Here is a 23,301-nt window from a genome sequence, read left to right as displayed (position 1 = left end):
TGGCAAGATCAATAAAACAAGTCGTGCTATACATTTAGGATGCCTTGGAAGTTGAAATAAACCAAATAGATTTCAATTTAGGGTGGTGCCAAGTTATGTACTCCCAATTCACACGTGAAAACCTTGCTAAAAGAAATTGCAAATATTCCCAAACTCAAATAATTATCGAGAATAACAGAAACATCAACATTAAAATATTTAATTAATTAAAACTAGCAGTAGACGACAAATTAAACGCCATTTATATTTGTAGCAATATATATTATGACAAACGAAACGCGGTGGAAGTCTCCTGAAACGACGTCGTAACGTAGTCCCTCACCTCCCTCGCGATCACATTCCTCATCTGGTCCCAAAACCCCGCCGGCGCGGCGCCGATCCCGGGCGGCGCCAGCGACAATGCCGTCATGGGATCGTGCTCGTCCGGCTGTGGCTGGTGGCGGCGCTTCAAGGTGGAGTTCCAGTGGTTCTTGACGGCATTGTCGGTGCGGCCGGGGAGGAGGCGGGCGATGGTGGCCCAGCGGTTGCCGTAGCGGGCGTGGGCGGCGAGGATGGCGTCGTCCTCGGCGGGGGAGAAGGGGCGGTGCTCGACGTCGGGGCTGAGCTGGTTGCACCAGCGCAGGCGGCAGGACTTGCCGGAGCGGCCCCGGATGTACTTGCTTATGAGGGACCAGTTGCGGGGGCCGTAGCGGTCCACCAGGCGGGTCAGGATCTTGTCCTCCTCCGCGCTCCACGGCCCCTTGATCCTCTCCCCGTGGCTCGAGGAGTCAGAGGAGCAGTCGGAGGAGGAGGAGCTCACTGAAGAGCATCGATTCAACAAGTCCATTTACGCGTTTTGATTGGGAGTTTTGATTTGGAGTGTAGACACCAATTAAGTGGGGTGTTTGTGGATTGTGAGTGAGTGAGGACGGTTGTGTTGTGTTGTGTTGTGTTGTGTGTCTATCAATCAATATATATATATAAGAGACTAATAGAGAAAGGGAATGAAGAGGTGCATGCATTTTAGGAGAATGGTTGGTTCTTGGAAACTGCTTTGTGTAAAGTTAGTGGGGTGTAATGTACATACAAGTTCAATGCCAAATGTGCACCCATTTGTTAACAAACTAACTCCGATTTTGTGTGCAAATATGAAAAACCTGTTTTTAACTTCCAACTACTCAATTAGGATAATTACTTACCAATCTAATTCAAATTAAATATAGACGCTTTTTAATTTTTCTTTTTATTAAATTGGTTATTTTCATGATGTCTATCTGATTTTTATCCATCCCATTACAGATCCAAAAATAAATAATATACTTAACTATAATGGGACAAAAAAAGAGTAAAAAACAAAGAAGCTATCAAAATTGAAAATACATTAGGGTGAGAGAATCGGTTGAATTGCAGGCATAATGCAAAATGGGGATGGCGGTCATATACGGTTCGGCGGTTCACAGATTTTGGAACTTTTCCTCCCTCAACATTGTGTGTGTAGATAAATATGTAGCATATTGAGTGATGAGAAAGTCCATCGGTAATTTAAATTATAGTATAGTACTCCCTCCGTTCCATAGTAATGGAGGCGTTTCTTTTCGGCACGGAGATTAAGAAAAATTGTGTTGGTGAGTTAAGTACAGAGGATAAAGTGAAAAATGAAAAAGGTGGAGAGATGAAGAAAGAAAAAAGTAAGAGAGAAAGTAAATTAGGTGTGAAAAAGTTTGACTTTTACTAAAAAGAGAAATGACTCTATTACTATGGAACGACTCAAAATTAAAAGACTCTATTACTATGGAACGGAGGGAGTAGTAAATATAGTGGATAAATGTTAGCTTTTGAAACAGTACAAAAGTAATTTTGTAGAATATATGGTACGTTACCTAAATTCATATTTTTAATTATAAACGTATATATTGAAGGGTTGGGATGTGACAATGTATTTCTAAGTACACAATTTTCGTCTAGCTTTAATTGGTCCAATGATTGGACTATATATGATCAAAATGATTGTATAAGTGCAGAAATGGATCCGTTTAGCTCCAACACAATGTGATCTAGGCCTTTGGAAATACTAGTATAACCGTTAGCTAGCCCTTAGCTAGGTCGTTGCAGCGTGTTCATAACTACTCCATCCGTCCGCCATTAGAGTCTCATTCATGGGTGGCACGAGTTTTAAGAAATGTTAAGAAAAGTGGGTGGAAAAAGTTAATGGAATAGGGGTCTCACTTGCATATATTAGTTTTAAATGAAATGTGAGTGGAATGAGTTAGTGGAAGGTAGACCCTATTACTATCATTTAAGTTAAAAGAACCTGACTCTTATTCGCAGATCAACTAAAATTCGAAAATGAGACTATTATTCGCGGACGGAGGGAGTATATCACAACAACAAGAGAATACGAGTTAAAAGGTCTGTCTTCTACCATTAACTAAATCCTCTCGTCTCTAGCCTTGTCTTGCATCCCACCCTTTATAAATATACCCTATGAAAATTGAAATGAAATTGGTTCAAACTTCAAATAGAAGCCTAATCCTTGGAGGATTACGTCAATGCCTATTCTTAGATATTTTTACCAAACATTTTCGTATAAATAATTATGTTTGTCCATTTAGTAATTAAATTATGGATTGAAACGTAATCTGTGATTAACATGTGATGCGGATTTATAACAGATTGTGTTTTGTCTGTTCATAAATTAAATGACGTTTTAGGAAACAATCATAAAGTGAGAAACACCGATTTTGTGGGATTAAGTACTTTAGATTCATTGAATGGGGCAGTTAATTAAGCTTAAGTATAATTTTGGCTGTTAGTCTAGATTCAAAGTTTAGTGATTCTTTCAGATGCTGTCCTCTATCCGTACAACAATTAACAATGTTCCTTCGACATTCAAATATCCTAATTTATTAGCAATATATATATATATGAAATTAATTAGCTAAACAATAAGGTTCAACTGACCTTACATATGCTACGGATTCAAGTTTAGTGATTCTTCGACAATTACTCCATCTTTTTTGTACAGAAATGCACGCCTTTTATTATTATTAATCACATGGGAGTGAGCAGTTTCAATTTAATCAAACTTTGAATCAAATTCACGTACTAGATTCAAAGCCTTGTACGGATAAAAATTACTGAATTATAACCAAATTTTTGTTAATAAACTCAAACGCCAAATTCAATATATGCTTGGCGATTCCTAAATTTTTAATTTAATCCCATTTTTTTAATAAGGTCGTATACTTAGTTAAAATTTGTCATTGTATTCAAATTAATTTCACATATAATTTCAATTGAAACTACTCATGTTGGGTCGAGTTTGGATTAAGGTAAAGTCTCCCAACGAGTGGCGGAGTTTGAACCCTTGACCTTAAGGTTACGACAGCTTAAAAAAATGATAATTTATTGCCAAGTAACGTTAGCCAATATCACCACAACTTTAATTTACACGGGTCATGTTAGCATTAAATTGGGCTAATGAAACTAGTTAGAAACACATAGTGAAATTTTAAGTTCGGTATATGTCTTTATAAGTACAGATTCACACAATCAAAAATCACTAAATTATAGATAATAATATTACTACTAATAATAATAAGGTTAATGTATACAAAAACTAATTCAATCATATTTGCCCCCACGATCACGTGTCACATATTGGTAAAATGAATTCAAACTTGTGGAACCATGTATGTTTTTGGTAAGATTAATTCAAACTTGTGGAACCCTTGCTATATACTTTTCCATCAATGGTACATCCTGATTAAACATCTGCATCATTATTTAATGTTATGATATTTTTAAAGATGAGGTGAAGCAAGAGGGCATGGAATATGGATATTGAGATAGTGAATGATGCATGATTTGTACCAAAACAAAAGGAATAATATTTGATGTTTTTCAACAATTGCGGCAGGTATATTAAACCAATTACTATTTGATGTTTTTCAACGCTTCATGTAATATGGAACCCACTTCCAGCCTGTTAAAATCTCCTGCTGATTTCGTCGGAAATGTAATTTGACTTTTGCACCTTACTCACTATCACCTATTAATGTTCGTGTTCCATTATTAATTTTGTGATCATTTTAATGGTAAAAAATTATTACTGGTTTTAGGGAACCATATTGATATTATTACAAAATTTTACATTTTAAATAAATATTATACTACTCTAGTTTAAAATATTCAATTTTCATAAAATATCAAATTAATTACTATGACTTAATTCACATTATGTTCAATCGATTCTCAATTAAACACTGACCTCATTAATTTTACAACAGTCTTTAGTGACTATGGATTGCAAATAAGTCCAATATGCCTTTAGCATATAGTAGGTTTTGTCTCGCTATTTATGGTGTTTTACTATACTCCTATTAATAAAGATACATATTCACAAATAAATCGTAAAACAAGTGAAGATGTGATTAGATTTGGAGGGAAAAAGTATACTAATCTAACTGTAAAGTGGTTTGTGGAAACTTCGTAATTGTCATGCGATTAGTAGGCAGTTGCAGTAGAGGAAGTTTCCTCATAGTCTCCAATAATTAATAATAGTTTTTATTAATCTTAAAATCACCAGACAAAATCTAGCACATACAGCTCATTTAGTTTCTTTATCTTCCTAGGGCAATGAATTCTCCTGTCTAAATTAAATATTTTTTATAAGAAAATTTATTTAAAACGCACGAGGGTGCAATCCACTAATTAATATACTCCTCCGAATTGTATTTCATCTATTTAACTTTTACTCCATCTAATCTTTTAGTACTATTTTTTGTACTCCATTTTTCATTACATATTCCATATTAAACGAGGCATATATATAAAGCATAGTATCCAACAATTTTTTTAGTGTAGGCTCGGTTTTATATACTCGATCTGTCCCGAAATAAGAGTCCTATTTAGTTATGACATAGATTTTAAAATATAAAGAAAAATTGAATGAATAAGTTATGGAATAGGGACCAACTTATATTAGCTTTATAATATAATGGGGTAGAATTAGTTGGTTAAATGTGGGGCCTACTTATTATTTATAGTAAAAGTGAAATATAACTCTTATTGTGGGACGGACGAAATAACAAAACATGACTCTTATTGTGGGACGGAGAAGTATAACATTAGAATATAATAGACCAAAAAAAACTTAACTATGAATATGACAGATCAAAAGTTTGGATATCCTACAAATCAACTTTATAAAAAGATGTAAATAAGATTGAGGTGAATCTTATATATAAACCTATTGAATGAAACATCTCTTTAATGAATGTATCGGATTTATGTTTTGTCATCCATAGTAATTTTACCCTTTCAATCTATATATTTGTGCATCTAACTCTCATCAAAGTAGATACATATCGATTTTTAAGAAAATATGTGGGCCAAAAAGTGAGCCCATAAATAAAATTTATACCAAAAATTAGTTGCTGGCCCAAATAAAAAAGCCCTATAATCCAACCCATAAACCTCTAGCTGAATTGTTCAGCAAAATTATATTTATATTACCAAATTATTCTTCCCCATTGGAGAGAGAGAGGATGGATGGGAGAAGCATAAGGAGTTCAATGGAAAGCTTGAAAGCAAAATCGAAGCAAGCTTCAGTTTTGTGGGCGGAGGGTTTCAGAGAGGCTTGCTGTCTTCACCGCGTCGTCATATACTGTCTCAGGTAGTCCAAACTTAATCCAATCATATTCTTCTTCTTCTTCGTAGCTTGAATTTGAAAATTTAGGACTAGGTTTTGACTCTCTCAAATAAACAATTCAGGTCAAGGGAGATCGCCATCCGTACTGGACAGTGTTTCCTCTTGAATGGCTTTATTTTCTTGGGAAGGTCTGTTCTCCCTGTTTATTTATATTTGAGCTAGTACAACAATCACTACATAAAAATACCAAAACGATAGAACAAAATTCACGGTGAGCTTCATGATGAGATGAGGAAGTAGTGAAGTTCTTTGCTTTATATATGTGCTGAGCTTCAGATGAGATGGGAGGATAGTCCAGATAAAAATGCATACCACAATTTTTTTATCTTTGTTCAAATTAAAACTTCTTCTTTTTTCTTTTGTTCAGCTTCAGTTTCATATGAATCGTTTGAATTTACAATTTTGTGATTAAAGTTGTGTATTATTAACTCATTGTTAAGGTTGATTATATCATAATTAGGACTTTCAATTCATAGTTAATAAGGAGTACTCGTATATGTTAATTAGGATCGATTATATCATTATTAGTTTTTATTTAATAATAATGACTACTATTGAAATATTAAATCTGAGGGCGGGACACCAAAATTGTGGAACAAAGGATCACATTCCGTACTTTCACCTAAATATTAAATTCGCCTGGTTAGGTTTTGTTTGATGCTGTTATTATCAGCTAGTATAACAATATGTCTTTTGCAGTATACTTGTTCTGAGATCTGTCGTCATTCCCACACTACAATGGGTGTTACCTGATGTATGCCTGCTGAGTACATCTCCAGAACTATGTCCATTTGGGGGTATATCCAGATTCTATTCCTTCTTACAACATGGATTGATTCAACTCGTCTATGTGAGTGCTTATTTTTTAGAGTGTTCTGTATAGTTTAGCAAACTTTAATGAAATGGAAGTTTTGCAATAGTAAAGGTTGCCCACTCTCTTTATGTTTCTAGTCATTTTGTTGTGGTGAATTGAAAATGATCAGCGGATTGAGTGCACGCTTTCTTATTGTTTCCTGCTTATCTCTCATAGATTTTGACTATATTACTTATTGATAAGTGATCAAACTTGTCATATTTAGTGGATTCTACCACTTTACACACAGAACACAACTTTCTTATTCTATGTGGCCAATCTGTATAGGCAAGTAATTGTGGGACAAGGTAACAGTATTTGATAAAAGGATGCATTATCTGTATTTATAATTCCTAGGTTTCTGTATCCTTACAAAAGTTGTAAGTTAATTGATTGTGTTATAGTATCTGTTTTGGAATGATTTTTACCTCGGAAAGCAAGCAGGGGTTTACATTGTAAGATGCATTTGCTTAGTGTCATGTGGTTTTACTTTTTTTTTATTATGTGAGTTTAGTTCTTCTATCACTTGTCCATCTTGTTGCTAAAAACCATGAGATAATTTTCTTTGGTGGTCTTCTCTCTCATAGTGTACATACTTATGAACCCAAAATGAATGTGAGTATATCCTGCAGAATATTATCATGTGTTTGATTTAAATAGCAGATATTATCATTTATTCTTCAAGGAGTTGATGTAGCATATTGCAGGTGTTCTGGTTCTACCCAATGTATATATCCAGCTTTATCCTAAACACACTCTGGTATTTTCATTTCCCTTTTTTCTTCCACTTGGTCATTGTATTAGTTTTATATTGTTATCTTTTGCCTCTTTTTTCATTCTGAAGCAATTCTCAGTTACCTTTTACTCCAACAAAATGGAGACCAGTTATTGTCATTAGAATAGTTCTACAAATAGTCTAAGGTGTGTGGTCAGTGGTCACAACTATTTTTTTTGTATCTTCACCAACACAAGTTGCAATTTTGAGTAAAAACTCAAAATTAAGAATCTGTAAAATGATACTCCACCTAATAAGCCTTTATTTTGATTGTCCCTAGCACATCTATAAATTTTGTGGGCCCAAAATTCATGTTCTCCTTGCTTTGTAGACTGTAGTTTCCAGATGCTGTTTCAAAGATCTGTCTTCCCTTCCACCACTAATATAAAACCTCATGTATCCACCTTAAGAAACTGTCTTCATTGGGCATGCTTACTGCAACTTCAATGGTTGGATATGATTTGTCTTAGAAGACGTCCAATTCTTTTCTGGATGACTTCAAACATTTAGACTTGCAAATTATTTATGATACAAGGGTAGAAGGGAAAAAGGAGAAGAATTTTTTTAAAGCTTTTATTTAGGAATAAGAATTTTTTGAAGCTTTTATCCATGAATCAAAAGGCTGCAGCTGAGATATGATCTTGGATATAAAATCAGATATTCTCCACAAATATCAACCAGCTAATTATTATCTTTATTTTGGAAAGCAGTATTATGATTCACTAATGATCATAACCCTGTGGACTGTATGGAACTTTATTCATTTTATTTGGTCTTCCTATATTGTACTAGGTACAATGATATTGCAAAGTATGGCTTTTTTGCCATTGAGAAGCATGGGACTTCTAGTTCAGAATCATTTACTGAAAAGGATATGTCTGCCAGTGATAAGGCTACTGACTTTGAGGGGTATGTCCGCATATATTTGGTTTTATTCATTTGGTCTTCCCATATAGTTTTTGTTTTATTTTTAAGTCATTCCCAGTTGGGAACATGTGCTACTTCTTAAGGTTTTCAGTAATATGAAAAACACCTACCTCATTCTTTTCTATGCAGTTTAATGATTGAGGTATTTGAACAAGTATATTCAGTTCTCCTGTTGAGTTTCTTCTTCTTGGAGGTAAAATACTTTCACATCTTTACAATTGCTTAACATCGACTTCTGATTCAACTTATGAAACTACTAATAGTAGTATTTATTAATATTACTAATTAATTAATTGATATTCGTAGGTTTATGTCACTGGATTCATACCATTCATCGGAAGGCACTAAACCTATTGCTTCTTTCGTGGATGTATGCCTATTATTGTTTTGAGTGAGTAATGATTTCATGCTCTACTTTGTCATATTCATGCAACTTGGGGAGGGGGTGTTAGAAATAATGGTTCTGATGATTGTGTACTATGTTTTAGGTACAAATGGAATTATTCTGGTTTGAGTTTGGATAAAAGGCTAGATTTCTTCGAATCCAATTGGCCATTTTTTGCTGGTTTTGGTAAGACTCTTGTCATAAAAGAACTATGTTAAATTTACCATTGTAACTGGATAGTTGGCTTTTGGATAGATTAGTTTGTAAAGCTGAACATTGCTTTAGCATATACACAGGAGATGAGTGAATCTATTTGTACCCCCTGGATGAACTTTATATTTTAAACTAACTGTGGAAGCTCTCTATAAGAAATGCTTATTGTGAATATGAATATGGAAAACATTTATTATCATTAATTTATGATTAAATCATAAATGTTTTTTAAGCCAATTGGTAATTTACATGACAAATTGTGGCTGGAAGGATGTTTAGACCAATAAGATAGAGTAAGTATTATACCAAATATATAGTCCTGTCTTAGCAGCACAATGCCGAGACGATCAATTTTAATTAGATATTGCACCTGTGACCTGTCTAGTCTGCTGAATCCTAAATATCAGAACCAAAAAGTGTATTGTGGAAGGACAAATTATTGATTAGTTTTGTCCCTTCCCTCTGCAAAAGGATCACAACTTATTAGTATCCTTTATCTGATAGATGGTTGTGGAATAGACTTCTTTATTAGATGTGTTGGGAGTGTTGGAAAAACAACTTAGAACATACTAATATTTAGTACTACCAGCTTCTGGAGTCAGCATATCGTGTATCAGTGACAGTGAGATCTACCATTAATTCTATGAACTATCTCTTCCCTGGCAGGGCCTCAAAAGTTGTTTTAGCTCAGCTACTATAGATTTATTCTAGTAATCCATCTTCCAGATTGTTTATGAATTACAAGTGGTGAAAAAGCAAGATGTTAGTTGGTGAATATGGTTTGTGAAATTCATCGCCAAGTTATTTTATCCCACATATCCATATCCTACATTTTAAATCTTTCACGTTGGATTGCTATTCAGACTTCTATTTACCTTGGTCATTATATTTGGATACATATATAGTCTATTGATTGATAGAATGAATAACAACCTTTTCCAGGAAGTCCATGTGTTTTGGCCGCTTTCTTTTACTCTCCTCTTGTTAGCTATGGGGTTATGGCTATACTATTTCCATTGGTAAGTAGTGTTTCTCTCTCTCTCATGTTGTGTTACCTAAAGTTTTTGTGTTTATCTGACCGTTTTTTATACTCGGACATCCACATTGCTGCCTTTTAGTTGTTTTATTATAACTGAGTCCTGATCTGGATGAAACTTTGTGAATAGTCTTCTTCAGAGCTGATTTTCTGTAGGATGGGCTTGAGACTATATTTTTGTGTTAAAAATTATTCTATTTGTCATGCCTAGAACGTGAGAGGAAAAAAACAAATGTTTGAGGATAAGGGGAAAAATGTCTAATGCTTAAAAACAAGCTCTAGTTAACCAATATTCTCAAGGCAATAGGTATCTTTCTGAGTTTATGTTATAACCCATTATTCAGCTAGTAGAATTTCAATCATGTCACTTCCAATATCCATGGATAGATAGATACTCCCTCCGTCCCCCCAAAAATTGTCCCACTTTGACCCGGCATTATGTTTTAAGAAATGTATGAAAAGTGAGTTGAAAAAGTTAGTGAATGTGGATCCTACTTTTATATATTAGTTTTATTTTATAATAAAATGTGAGTAGGAATGAGTTAGTGGAATATGAGGTCCACTACCAAAAATGGTAAAAAGTAAAATGAGACAAATTTTGTGGGACGGACGGAAATAGAAAAATGAGACAAACTTTCAGGGACGAGGGGAGTACATGATAATGATACTTCTTTGACTCTTCCCACTTTCAGTTGGACATGTCTCCAACCATGTGAATAAGCATATTGGCTTCTTTTTTTCCTTATTATTTTGGGCAGTGATCCTTAGGCTTGTTGGTGACTTATATTTTGATGTTGGTGACTTAAATTTTGCAGTAATTATAATTATATTTTTTTCTAGTTTGTTCTGACCGCAACAGGCTCAGAAGCAGACAAAGTTATTGCGTCTCAGAGAAAAAAGTGGAATGGTGCTCGATTGGGAAGGATTCCTATATTCTTTTCTTCTGATTATTTATCGTAAGTTTTTATGTATCTCTAGTACAAGTGTACTTTATTTCTGTATTTGCCATATGTTCAGAAGGATGGCTAAAAACTTGTGAAAAAAAGCATGCAGAAATGTCATAGACTTAGGATTAAAATATTAGCATTCACAACGAGTGATGGTTCTTTGGTTGGAGTATTAAAAGTAAATTCAAAATCTCTTTCCTGAGTTCAAGATGACCACTATACAATTACAACTAAATACATTGTTAGTTAAACTTGTCATGCCTTGAAAGCATAGTATAAACTCGATTTTCCTATAGCTGTTGTGCTCGTCTACACTTGCACATAAGATGATCTAGTAATTTCTATTTATTGTGCTTCTTAGGATGAAAGTGTTGTCTCTGTTTCCGATTGGATCACACCGACAAGCAGTGACCAGAAAGCTCAGTGATTATCTGAATTTGGGTGGGTACGTCATTTTAAAATCTGCAGCTTATATTACAGTATTCAACCCTGTATTATTTTTGTGATCTGCTCCTCAGCTTCACGATGTATGCAGGGGCTGAAGACTGACTATTCATGTAAATTCTTCAACAACTAAAGAGAATAATTTACCAGTGGAAGAGTTTCAACCTGTATATAACCAAGAAAACAAACCAAGTGCTCTATTTGTTTGTTCAATACTGTACATATCTGTTTAACCTGGTGTAAATCTTACGGAATCTCGACAGTGTACTGGCTCTTGAAGGAATAATGTATAAGATAATCTGTTTCGCCATGGATCTGTTCTGGATGTCTAACTAAGACAAACAGTATCAGAAATCCCAAGCACGCCCATGTAATTAACAGCAACAAATACTATTGAATTTGTCTATGGTTTTTCTTTTTAATGACTTTGTCCTCTATTTGTTTAGTTTGTGTTTCTAAACTTATGGGAGGCCGATTTGCTAGTATTCTAATATCATGGGGCAGATTAAATTGTGGATTGTATGCATAGTTGTTTGATCATCAATTTTGCATTATTAGCTTTATTTATTGGAGATTGCTGTGAATGTATGCCTATTGTTGATCTTCAATTTCGCATTATTAGTTGATTTGAGTGTAGATCAAAGATAAAGATTTATGTCTCTTAATTTGCGTCTCTTGTTCCACCATACTATATTTTGTATTTGTGGCTGAAATAAAATGGCAAACAATATAGTAAAGGAGGTATAGAAGTGGAGTGATATATGACAAAAGTAATGAAGTCCACATGGTAGAATCAAAAAGAGAAATGGGATAAGAAAGGACTCAGCTTCTGGTCCAGCCCACTGGGACACATAAATATAAAGTGAAAGTAAAAAGCTTCCAACTTAAAAAGAAAAAGAAGTGGAGACTCTCGTTTTTATAAAAAGAAAAGGGAAAGAGGATGAGTTGCAACCATAAAACACATGAAATAATCCTGTTCTTAACAAATATGGTGTCTCTCTTTTGCACTTGGGAATACCATTTCAATTCAAGGTTTAGTTTTGATGAATATACTATGAATGTGACAGTAAGTTAGTTGAGCAAGTCTTTATATTGCTAAATAGCTACAAGATCAATAAAATCAAGAGTATGCATACTAAACATATACGTGACCGTTATATATTAGAGTAGAGCGTTTACCAACGGACTCGTTGAAGTATTGTCATTGCTATATTTTTCCGAGTTAATAAAGTTGCTGCAATAAGGGAGACTTGATTGAACAAATATATAAAAGGAAAAGATAGGGAAAATAAAAAGGAAAACAAGAAAGTTGAGAGAAAAATATAATGATACTCTATCTGATCATTTTTCAAAATTTACTTCATTTTCCTTCTTATATGGACCCCTTCTCTTTAATCAAATTGTCTCTTACCAAAAACCTCTATTCTTTTTTGTTGAGGTGACTCCAATACATCGCAAAGAAAATATTTTATGGTTATTTTAGTCAAAATCAAGATAAATTTTGGGATGGTGATTTTAAAGCAAGAAAGTTTATAATAAATTCAAATTGAATATTCTATGATGATCAATTTCTACATGTAAATACAAAGTTAGAAGTACAAACAAATTGTGTTTGCTGGTGCTACTTAATTAACATGACAATTTTTGTCCTACTTTCTTAATTTCTTGTTTCAATCAGATTTTTCCTAATTACATTGTATATGGTAATCAGCACATGGGTTGCACAGGATTAGAATGATTAAGAAAACATAGGGTTTGAAAAGCATTCACATATTTCAAAGACATTGTTATTGTCTTGTTGAAAAGATGGTTTCAGCCCATCCAACATTGAGGAAAAGTCTATCTCTTCTCTCCCTTATTTTAGTGTACCTTCTAGAGTTGTAATTATCACATCTGCATTTATTTCCTACATTTCCTTGAAGATTTCTAGGATCTTTGTCTGTAATTGAGCAAATTACATTAGAACCTTAATTCTTATTTAAATTTTTCTGTAGCAATTAGATTTATTAGTAAAAACCAATCTTGATTTTGCTTTTAGCACAAGTTGTGGGGTTGCTGTGACAGGCTTATAGGGGAAAAATTAAGGAATAAGATGTGGGTATGGTCTACATCACTTCCTTTTCAAGATCACTTTTATTCTTTTTCAATCTTTCTTCAATTGAATTATGTCTGCTCAGATTCTGCTACATAGCTGTAACAAATCTTATTTTGCTCTCTTCATTGAGTTCATCTCACACTTAAAAGCAACACCTATTTAGCTTATAAAATTGTCACTAGTAAGTTTGCAGCCTTTGAAATATGTTTTTTAAAGCTCACATTTTGGCAGCTTTATTTATCTTGTTCAACTAGTTAGTGATTCTGTGATGCATTGCCAACTCTCAAATGATGGTGCCATGTCCCATTTTTAGGGCTGGCAAAATGAATATGATAATGATACCAATTAATGTAACAGTTCCCATCTCATTATTCAAGTAATTTGTTTGCATCATACACTTTACCTTGAGAAATTGTTAGTCATGAATGAAATGCTACCTACCTAAACCTGTGGGCATAGCAAAACTCATTATACAATTACAAATTCTTCTAATAATGACAACACTTTTTAATTTCAAGAAAATAATAAACAAACAATTGGTGTAAAAAAATTCATACAAGCGAAAAACCTGACATATATTAGCTGTGTATCAATTAAGTTGTGTTTCATCGTGAAGTTTACGAGTAGAGTTATTATTTCAACAATTAACTAAACGTTTGAAACCCAAAATCGGGTCTGGCCCTTAATTTTAAACCTATTTCTTCGAGTTAGTACAGTATTGATTAAGTTATGGATCACACGATTATTTTACATTACTTTGTTTAAAAAGGTAGGCCGACTGAGATCATCAAAAACCATATAGTATGTATGTAGCTTTTTATTTTAATTTAGTTAACATTATTTTAACTTACTGTATGACCATAGGTGTTCTCTATAAGGTTGGACAGAGGAATATGTGTCTTGTTCTTTCATGCCAAAGAAGCTTGCTACATAAGAATCTGATTTTAGAAGAAATTTTGGGACAAAGAAGCTTTACTTGTCTTTATCTATTTTCTTTCTTCAACATAGAAATCAGAAATAGTGTGAAGCTTCTGCTTCATTCTATCTCCCTCTTTATCTCTGGTTATCTTCTTCCTCAGGTATGTACATTACTTATACAGTAAACTAACTGTTTTAGTTCGTGTGTGAAATGAACTAGACACAGCTGCACAATCATGAACAAGTCATTTTTGATGTCAGACTTGGGTTTTCATATAAAAATAATAGCAAAAAGGAGAAGTGTATATTAGTGGTTTCAGATTTATGCATATAGCATATCAGTTTGATGTTTGTGCATATATAGTATGATGGCTCAAAAAAACATGTATTTCATTGTTTATTAACAGAAGAGGAAAGGAAGGGTATGAACGAGTTGAACAGTGGAAGAGCAAAGCAAATGCCATGGAACAATGTGTACAGTAGTAGTGAGTCTCTTGACAAGGAAGGTCCATGGAAAAGCTTGGGCTCATCCATGAATGCCATCTCTTTCGGATTTGTGGCAACAGCCATCTTGATTTCGATGTTTCTCATAATGGCTATTTTCGAGGCATCTATTCAGACCGTCGTCCCACCATGACTCTTCTACGCAGACGGAATCAACACAATTGCACAAGCTTGAGCCCCCTCATCACCCAGTAAGCACCATTCTTCTTCTTCCTAGTCAACAACTGAGAGTGAGATTGCAATTCTTGATCATTGGTTGTTGCATGTGAATGTCAGGTACAGACATCATATGCATCAGATTTCTCAGTGGTGATGCCAGGACAGGAGTATCCTAGCTTTATTGCTCAACCTGCTCCTCTGCCAAGGGAAGGAGTGATTTGGCTCTCCCACTCCCACTCCCACTCTCTCTCTCATCCCACCAACCAATAAAGCTTACTTCAGTTTGGCATCTTTTGTACACACCACTTGATTTAATGGCTTACAAATTTTGATTGCACCACACAAATTCAGCAACTTCTTAATGTATGCAACAAACTTATACAAACCATCTTACATAATAGTATAAAAAAAAGCGGCTGCCAACACATAAATCTACCTTCTACTCGACTAGGGAACCGTTCCCACAATGTTTATGTAGAAAACCTGATTGTGGAATCTACATAAAATAACCATATTGATACAACAAGGATTAGGAAGACAGGGGCAAGTAACATCTCAAGTTCAAAATGGATGCAGCCCCGGCATGAAATCTTCTACTCTATGGAAGTTTGTGGCTCGTCATCTGTGAGGTCTCGAGGTGGATACAGCCGCTCTGATATAACAACCGTCCATTTCAATATGTCTTTGGTCGACTTCTAAGTTATTATACAAATCTTATTCCAGTTCATCATCGTCGTCAGGCTGAATGGCAGTAAGTAACGAATACTTGACCCTAAGTGAGATCTTCCCCTTTTCAATTACAAGTCTTGCTCCTGAAACAACCCAATAGCCAGGTGGTTCCTGTGGCCCTCTTGTCATCTCTATCGTATCAACAAACTTCAAGAGTTTGGGAGTTTGGATGGGAACAGGAGGGCCCCTGGGTACACAGCAGAATTATATTCACATCAGCCGGTTGCGGAGGTGGTTTCTGGACTGCTGTGAAGTGATGACTAATTAGAGTTGAAATAAGTCCAGATTTACGTGCCAACCCAGGGATCCATCCCATTCTGGATACTTAACTGAAACAGCTCCTTTAACAGTCGAGAAAGCGTAAACGGAGGAAAAGAACCTTCTTAAATCCATAATTCCCAACCTGTAATTGTGCTCCAGTGACTATGGAAAGCTCATCTTCAGTTTCAACAGGAGCCGTACATACATGGGAAAAGTTTTCCATTGTACTTTCTCATAATATCTCCGATCATATGATTCCTGGCGAAATTGCCACCCGGGTCATCCTCAAGTTGGAATATATTTGGAAGAGAGGAGAGATGTTGCAAGTGAATAGCCAAGCGGTTGCTTCTTTACCTTCAAGATACAATCTCAGACCAGTTACAGGTCTTTTACCCACATCAACCTGAAATAATAGTTAAGATGGAAATAACTGTTGTTAACTTTCAGGGGATCACATAAGGAATACTATCATTTTTGGGCAGAAGAAGACAGTTGGTAACCATTAAGCATGCTGAACATACTACTTGACCCAACCCTTAAATAATACGGTCCGAATTATATCATCACATTTTATTTCCAGTTGCAGCTTGCAAGGAAAAAGCAATCAGAAACCTTTCCCAGTTCACTAGGAAATGTAAATAACTAACATTCTCCAGAGAGGGGAACAGGAAAGAAGTAAACTAGTGCTAAATGAATGAACTCGTAGTCTCGTATATACACCACATGCAAGATAAACATACCGGATTATGTTCTGGAAATAAATCCCACATATGCATATGGAAAAAAAAACTAGGTTGTAAAAATCAAGGAAAAGCATACTAACTTGGTATGGTGGAATGGAATGGGGGAATGGATTGGCATTCCTACCTCCATACAGTTCCTTTGCTTGACATTTTTTCCTTGAGAATCCCCATTCCATTCCCCATGGGAATACCCATTCCTTCATTTAGCTAAGGAATGGCCGTTCCATTTCACACACACAACAACACATGCAAATATATATATATATATATACACACACAAGCACATATGCACACACACACCACCACCACATATATACACACACATCAACACATACATACACCAAATATGACACACTCATTTACATCTATAGTCACATTAATATGATCCAAAATATTTGACAAATATATTTTTGAATAAATATTTTTTTATAGAATCAACATATTAATTATTCATATTTCATTCCATTCCATTCCCTATATTATTTGTAGTTACCAAGCATAGGAATGAAATCAATCAAGGAATAACAATTCCAATCCATTTGTAAACCTTACATTTACCAAGCACAAGAATGGAATAGAAATCCCATTCCATTCCATTCTTATGCTTGGTAAGCACAAAATACAAAGGGAATGGAATTTTATTCCTGATTGATTTCATTCTATGCTTGGTAACTACAAATAATATAGGAATGGAATGGAATAAATATGAATAATTAATATGTTGATTATACAAAAAAAATGCTTATTCAAAAATATTTTTGCCAAATATTTTTCATGTATTATAGATAAGGTTGTCACTTTAAATTCACAGACGACTCTAAAAAAAATAGCTATAAAATCAGATGTGATTCTCTAGCTATTCAATATTTTATTGTATTTCAATTTGTCTAACTAGTTTGATTAATTTATCTTGTGTGTGTGTGTGTGCATATATGTGGTGGTGGTGGTGTGTGTGTGTGTGCATATGTGTTGGTGTGTGTATGTGTGTGTGTATATGGTGTTGTGTGTGTGCGTGCATTTGTGTGGGTGTGTGCCAAACCCCAAAACCCCCAAAGTACCCCCTAACATTGTTCCCTATATCTATAATAATTTCATTCCATAACATGTAATTAAATCAAGAATTTAGTACTAAATTCTCAATTGTGATAGATCAAAACATGTCAAAAAAAAAAAACATACTGTATCAAAATTTTTCACTCCCCCCCCCAAAAAACATTACATTGCGACAGATATGACTTAATATTTTTTAATATCTTAGTTACCCAAAATAAATTTTTAAATCTAAAATCTGAAAAAGATGACTGCTGCGATTAGCGCTTAACAGAAAATAATAGAGGTGAGGGAAAAGGAAAACTGTTCCCTTAGGTGTAAAAAGGGGGTCCAACCACCCCAAAGGAACTATGAAATGTCCAACTTGTTCAGCAACACTTTGCTTAATTCATGTTCAATTTCCCCCTGAAAGTGAGAACCAACGGTTTTGTAATGAGGGGGTTCGTAACTTCTGACCATTAACTGAAAATCTTTTCCATTAAATAATTTTACCTGCATAACTATAGATAGGCTAAGGGGCCCAAAACTCAAAAGCCCCTGAAACTGAGGCAGAAATAATTAAAAAAAAGAAGCTTTACCGCTGTGGCATTTAAAAAAATTTTTGGGCCCATAAGACTAAACTGCGGGGATTTTGGTTTTGCTGTCTTCGCTGGGAAAGGGAAAAGATCACTGAATACAGGTGCCCACTGCCTAGGAAGCTAAAACTCCAGAAACTGATGGAGTTCTTCAATTGGTGGCTTATCTGCATACATGAAAGTTTTTTTTTAAAAAAAGGAAGAACAAGATGATAAAAAATGCTCAGCGAGCACCATTGCCACACGGAAGATGTATGTAAAACATGTCGGGTTGAAATTTTTTCATAGTGAGAGTACTAATACATGGTGCTGATTGCTGTGCTATGATGTTTTGATACGAATCCCACATCACCACATGGAGGTGTGGAATAGCATATGAGTGGGAGTCAACCATTTACCTTTGACCAGGGTTTTGGGTTAAAGGGAGCTCCCTAACTTATATGCTTATCAATTGGTTTGTGAATGTGGATACGGACGGCCCACAGAAGGGGCTACCAAGGGTGCCTGAAAATGTGGGCCCGGGGGACCAAATGGATTGTGGGACAGTGGCTTTGGGTTTGCCACCCAGCGTGTGCCCTCCATGGACATCCCTTTGAAAAGGGAAAACAAATCCCACATCGATTCCCTGAAAATGTGGAAAACATGGGGGGGGAGTCACCCTTTACCTTGACCATGGTTTTGGGTTAAGTAAGGGTTTCCCCACTCTGCTTATCAGCTGTCCCCCCATGAAAAGAAATAGAGAAACATTCCATGGAACTCTATTTTTTTTCAATAATATAATGAAATTAAAAAAAATAAATAAAAGCAAATAGATCACTCACAGCGCAAATAAAGATTAATTGCATGACTCAAATAATTCCAAACACCATTTAGTAGGGATGTTATTGGGATAAAGGACATAAAATAACATCAGGCTCCTTCAAAACTGTTTGCAGCCCCTCCCGATGATTCAAGTTTGTGCTTCCTTCCCCTCCTTTGCCCTGCTAACAATATCCTATCATTCAGTAAAAAGAAAAGTAAAAAAAATATTTCTGTAAGAGACTAAAAAAAAATAAAGCTAAAAACTAAGGGGGGCATGAAAGATTAAAAACTTAAAAACGTACATCTTTATATGCATAAGAACTTGATGTGCCAGTATCCAAACCTGAGCCGTGTCCGTGTCTCCTTCGTTTCAAACTGAAGAAGAAAAAATATATATATGAAACAAAACATACAAGTAAACAAAGAGTATGGATCAACCAACGAAACTAGCAATAATGGAGAAAATTATTATACCTAAGCAACAGGAGTCAAAGCTTCCCAATGCTTTGCTTAATGGGTAATATAAACTATCCATCAGAAACAGTGCCATGTAGGAAAATCAAATAAACCAAACCAACTGGATGGGACAATTTAATTATAAAATTCATATTACAATCTTTAAGAAAAAAAGGAGAGAAGAAACTTCAATCAAGGGAAGTACAGGCACTGAAAAGATGGGGATAAAATTTCAAATTGTTTAAAGCACTGATAATATTGAATAACCAAAGACATTTTTAGAGGACACTGAAAATTAAGGAAGGAGCAGAAATTCTGGGATGGATGCCATAAAGATAGACTGGTTACAATTTGCTGTTAGATGACAAATTAAGAACTCCCATGATGTTCACTCTAGATATTCCAGTAAATTAGAAAAGGGAATAAGCATCAAACTTCATATATATTCCTTAACCTTTTGATGAAAATAATTTGCCAAGAAACATCAATTCAGGAACTGTACTTTAATTTTTTTTCTCAATTCTCATAGCATTTAATCAGTGTCAGCTGAAATTTAAACCCAAAAAGAATCACTAAATACATATAAGGTTTATGCTATTTTAAAAAAAAATTAAAAAAACAAATTCAATTAAAAATTTCCAAAAAAACACCACTTTTGATTTTGGTTTTGTTTAAGCATGCTTTTTTGTTAGTCGGATTTGCGTGGGTGGCCAACCTTTTTATGCGGACTCGTATTCCCAATGGTATGTATAGCGAAAAAAAAAAGTTGGGGTCAGTGATCATCAAAAAATGACCATGCTTAATTTGCACCAAAATCAAAAGTGGAGTCAAAATTGTGCAGTTTGAAATAGTCCCAAGTATGCAATTTGATTTTAAAAGGTTTTTTTTTTAGCTCAGGTTGTTTAGTTGGATATTTGTAGATTATAAGTGAAAAAACTAAAATGGTTCAAACCTTCTCAGATTGGTATCTTGCTCGGAACCCAGTTCATTTTGTCCATTTGCATCTAAGAACCTCTTATCTGCCATCACCTTCAATCTCTTCTGCACATAGGGGTTGAAGTGATGAGGAATGCTGCTGTTTCATGTAAATTCATCCTTCCCCCCATCTTTACCCCACAATGATGTGAGTCCCAAACTTGCTAATAAACCTGAAAAAAAGGGAGTTCAGCAACAGCAGTATCATTTAAAAAAACTGCAACACTCAGAAATGAGCAGGTAAAATATATGTTATTGTTTTGGTTTTTAAATGACTACTTAATCTTACTATGCAAAAACACCTACTTGAACTACTCATTTTTAAAAACAGAAATAATGAGCTGGCAAATGGTAAAAACAAATATTGACCTACAACTAAAGGTCCTCTATTTGCTTGGGGTGTGGGTGTACTTTCAGTCCCTGCAAATGACAAGGCGAAGGAACAAATCCATAACTATAAAGGAGAATTGAAGCATGCTCAAAATTGCCAGATGAATGGGGGGGCCCGTTGTGTTATCCTAGAAAAAGTATAAAATAAAGCCAGAAAGTAGGACTTCACCACATGTCAGGAACTCATTTCTTTTCTTCAATCTTCATGAAAAAATCTCTTGGTGGTTTTTTTATGACTTAAATGGATGGTCTGTATTGTTTTTGAAACCAAAAATTTTAATTAAAATGTTATATATTGTGGATAAAAGGGGAAGAATTTACTGGGAACCTTATGCATGTAGACATTAAAGCGTAGGCATGCAAGCATCCTATATAGGGAGATTCACGCAATAGTAGTGGTTAACTAAAGTCTTTTTTAAAATGGTAACCCCAAGGTTCCTTGGCAATGACTCCCCTGATGATGGAACTTCTCTCTTCCCTGATCCTTAAGCACCATCTGAGACTTTTCTGTCAACCTATGGGTTTATAAACAACCATAAAAAGCAAGAGTTTTGGTGTATGCTCGCTTTCTGCCAACAACCAGAAAACTCAAACATTGCATTGAAGAGCCCTAAAGGGAAATTTTTTCCCGTCAATGACAGCTCTTGATTTAATTGCCTACATCGGGGGGAAGGGAAGGGTATAGGTTATTTTTTTTAATACCAAAAAGATAGAAAAAGCTGACCAGTGAACATCAGGAATATGTTAGCAAAGAACCAGACAATGGATAAAGACTAAAGCTAGAAAGTTATCCCAATTTTCAACACCCAAAACTATCATTTCATATGATAAAATTTTTTATAAAAAGGGGCCCAAATCAATTAAATGCTTTTATAAAACAAAAATATATACTGAACAAAAAAAAAAATGAAAAGCAACCTGTGGAAAGTAAAAGGGCCAAAACGAAATCGTTCCCTTTTTTTATCGAGTTGTTTTTTAAAACACCAGCAACTGGGGTTTCCCCCTGGAAGAATAATCCCCCGGCACACCCTCAAACCCCATCATATGTGAATCCCCCTTGCAATACTTTAGTCTAAGATCCAAGGAAATATCATATCCACGGCCAATACTAAAAACCCACCAGCTGCTTCTGCAGCAGGGGGCAAGCGCCATCTTTCACCCATGCTTTTTACCCCAAAACCCCCAAATATGTCAACCTAACTGATCCGTTTTCAATCAAATTAAGGAAAGTTCCCGAATCCCAACTAAAATTTCTCAGAAACGTGCAGGGCTTATATACTAATGTTTTGGGTCAACCGAAAGCAGTAAATTCAACCTCAAAAACTCAACAGTTTCAATAAGCTAGCTCCCAAAATCCCATGAACCAAACTTCCAGTACAACCTGGAATTCCCCCCCACGTTCAGCTCGAAACCCCAACGAAGTTTGACTACGCAGTAAAAAACATCTATCCAAATATATTTTTTCACATTTCCCTAACAAGATTTATTTAAAACTCGGATTTTTGAAAGTTTTTGACATCCAAGTCTTTGGGCAGCGAAAATCAGAGTCAAAAAAAAATTTGCAATTCCCTGGAACAATGGGGGTTCGCACAGCAGAACTTTAAAAAAAAAAATAAAAAAACCCCGCGATTGGCGATTCAAAACCGCTGCGGTTCCAACCTTAAACCCCAGATTTTGGGGTGAGGTTGAACTGAAGCTCAGATCTAGAGGAAGACGGGGGGTTCTTCTAACTTAATACAGGTGTACGTTATCCGTATTGGGGTGGGCATAATTTCATTTCAAATATGCTTTATTATTATACAAAAATCCCCTTGCCCGGAGAAAATTAAAAGAAATTATATAATTTGGGGATAATAAAGGAAAATTTTTTAACCCATTTATTTGGTTTTTTCGAAATGGGGCAAAAAAAAATCAAAATTTAAGAATACATATTTTCATAAATTTTTAAGAAAAAATCCTTCTGAAGGTAAGAAGATTATTTTAAGATTTTACCAAAAATTATGTCCAATTAGTTTTAAAAAGATAAAAAAAAGAGAATCAAAGTGTTAGTGTCCCCGTAGGGATTTTCTATCGTAGTTAATTAAATATTCATTTAATTAAATTGTAAAGTTATAAGTTGTCAATGGAGAATGTATTTTAAAATATTGAAACAATTTTAAAAAAATTTTTGAATTTCCCATAATTTGTTGGTTTCGGGCAAAAGAAAATTTAAAAAATTTCCTATTTAAAATATAGAGACTTCATTATTGGAAATCTTAATATATTATTTTAAAAACCCCGGCAAATGAAAGTAAATCTTATGCGTAATAATTTGAAAATTTTAAGGAATTTTTTTCTTATCCCTTTTCCACTAAATCAAAACTCCCTTTTGTC

General features: G+C 34.7%; 3 protein-coding genes and 1 pseudogene across 3 annotated transcripts; 2 read left to right on the top strand and 2 right to left on the bottom strand.

The window, feature by feature from the left end:
• Positions 1-127: 127 nt before the first annotated feature.
• On the bottom strand, positions 128-965 carry LOC125219923 (transcription factor MYB77-like). Its single transcript, XM_048122013.1, has one exon. The coding sequence runs from the start codon at positions 824-826 to the stop codon at positions 263-265; it is 564 nt and encodes a 187-aa protein (XP_047977970.1). The 5' UTR covers positions 827-965; the 3' UTR covers positions 128-262.
• Positions 966-5,522: 4,557 nt separating this feature from the next.
• Positions 5,523-10,841, top strand: LOC125219190 (protein EI24 homolog). The gene is given in 11 exon segments (XM_048121098.1): positions 5,523-5,656; positions 5,755-5,820; positions 6,392-6,542; positions 7,253-7,305; positions 8,113-8,229; positions 8,377-8,440; positions 8,554-8,587; positions 8,590-8,638; positions 8,736-8,818; positions 9,788-9,864; positions 10,722-10,841. Coding segments are annotated over 11 exon segments (942 nt in total). The 5' UTR covers positions 5,523-5,528.
• Positions 10,842-14,709: 3,868 nt separating this feature from the next.
• On the top strand, positions 14,710-15,218 carry LOC125220497. The gene is made up of 2 exons (XM_048122663.1): positions 14,710-14,892; positions 15,066-15,218. The coding sequence occupies exons 1-2, from the start codon at positions 14,710-14,712 to the stop codon at positions 15,216-15,218; spliced, it is 336 nt and encodes a 111-aa protein (XP_047978620.1).
• Positions 15,219-15,530: 312 nt separating this feature from the next.
• LOC125220496 lies at positions 15,531-22,080 on the bottom strand (annotated as a pseudogene).
• Between the last annotated feature and the right edge of the window lie 1,221 nt (positions 22,081-23,301).

The sequence above is a fragment of the Salvia hispanica genome, chromosome 4 (assembly GCF_023119035.1).
Source record: "Salvia hispanica cultivar TCC Black 2014 chromosome 4, UniMelb_Shisp_WGS_1.0, whole genome shotgun sequence".
NCBI lineage: Eukaryota > Viridiplantae > Streptophyta > Magnoliopsida > Lamiales > Lamiaceae > Salvia > Salvia hispanica.
Note: the sequence above shows the minus strand (reverse complement) of the source record. Positions and strands in the feature narration are given on the sequence as shown.

Bases quoted from the DNA above. Each gene is read 5' to 3' on its own strand.
- LOC125219923 (XM_048122013.1), bottom strand. From the start codon at position 826: ATGGACTTGTTGAATCGATGCTCTTCAGTGAGCTCCTCCTCCTCCGAC.
- LOC125220497 (XM_048122663.1), top strand. From the start codon at position 14,710: ATGAACGAGTTGAACAGTGGAAGAGCAAAGCAAATGCCATGGAACAAT. The intron at 14,893-15,065 runs GCATCTATTCAG...TGTGAATGTCAG, and splicing joins TCATAATGGCTATTTTCGAG to GTACAGACATCATATGCATC.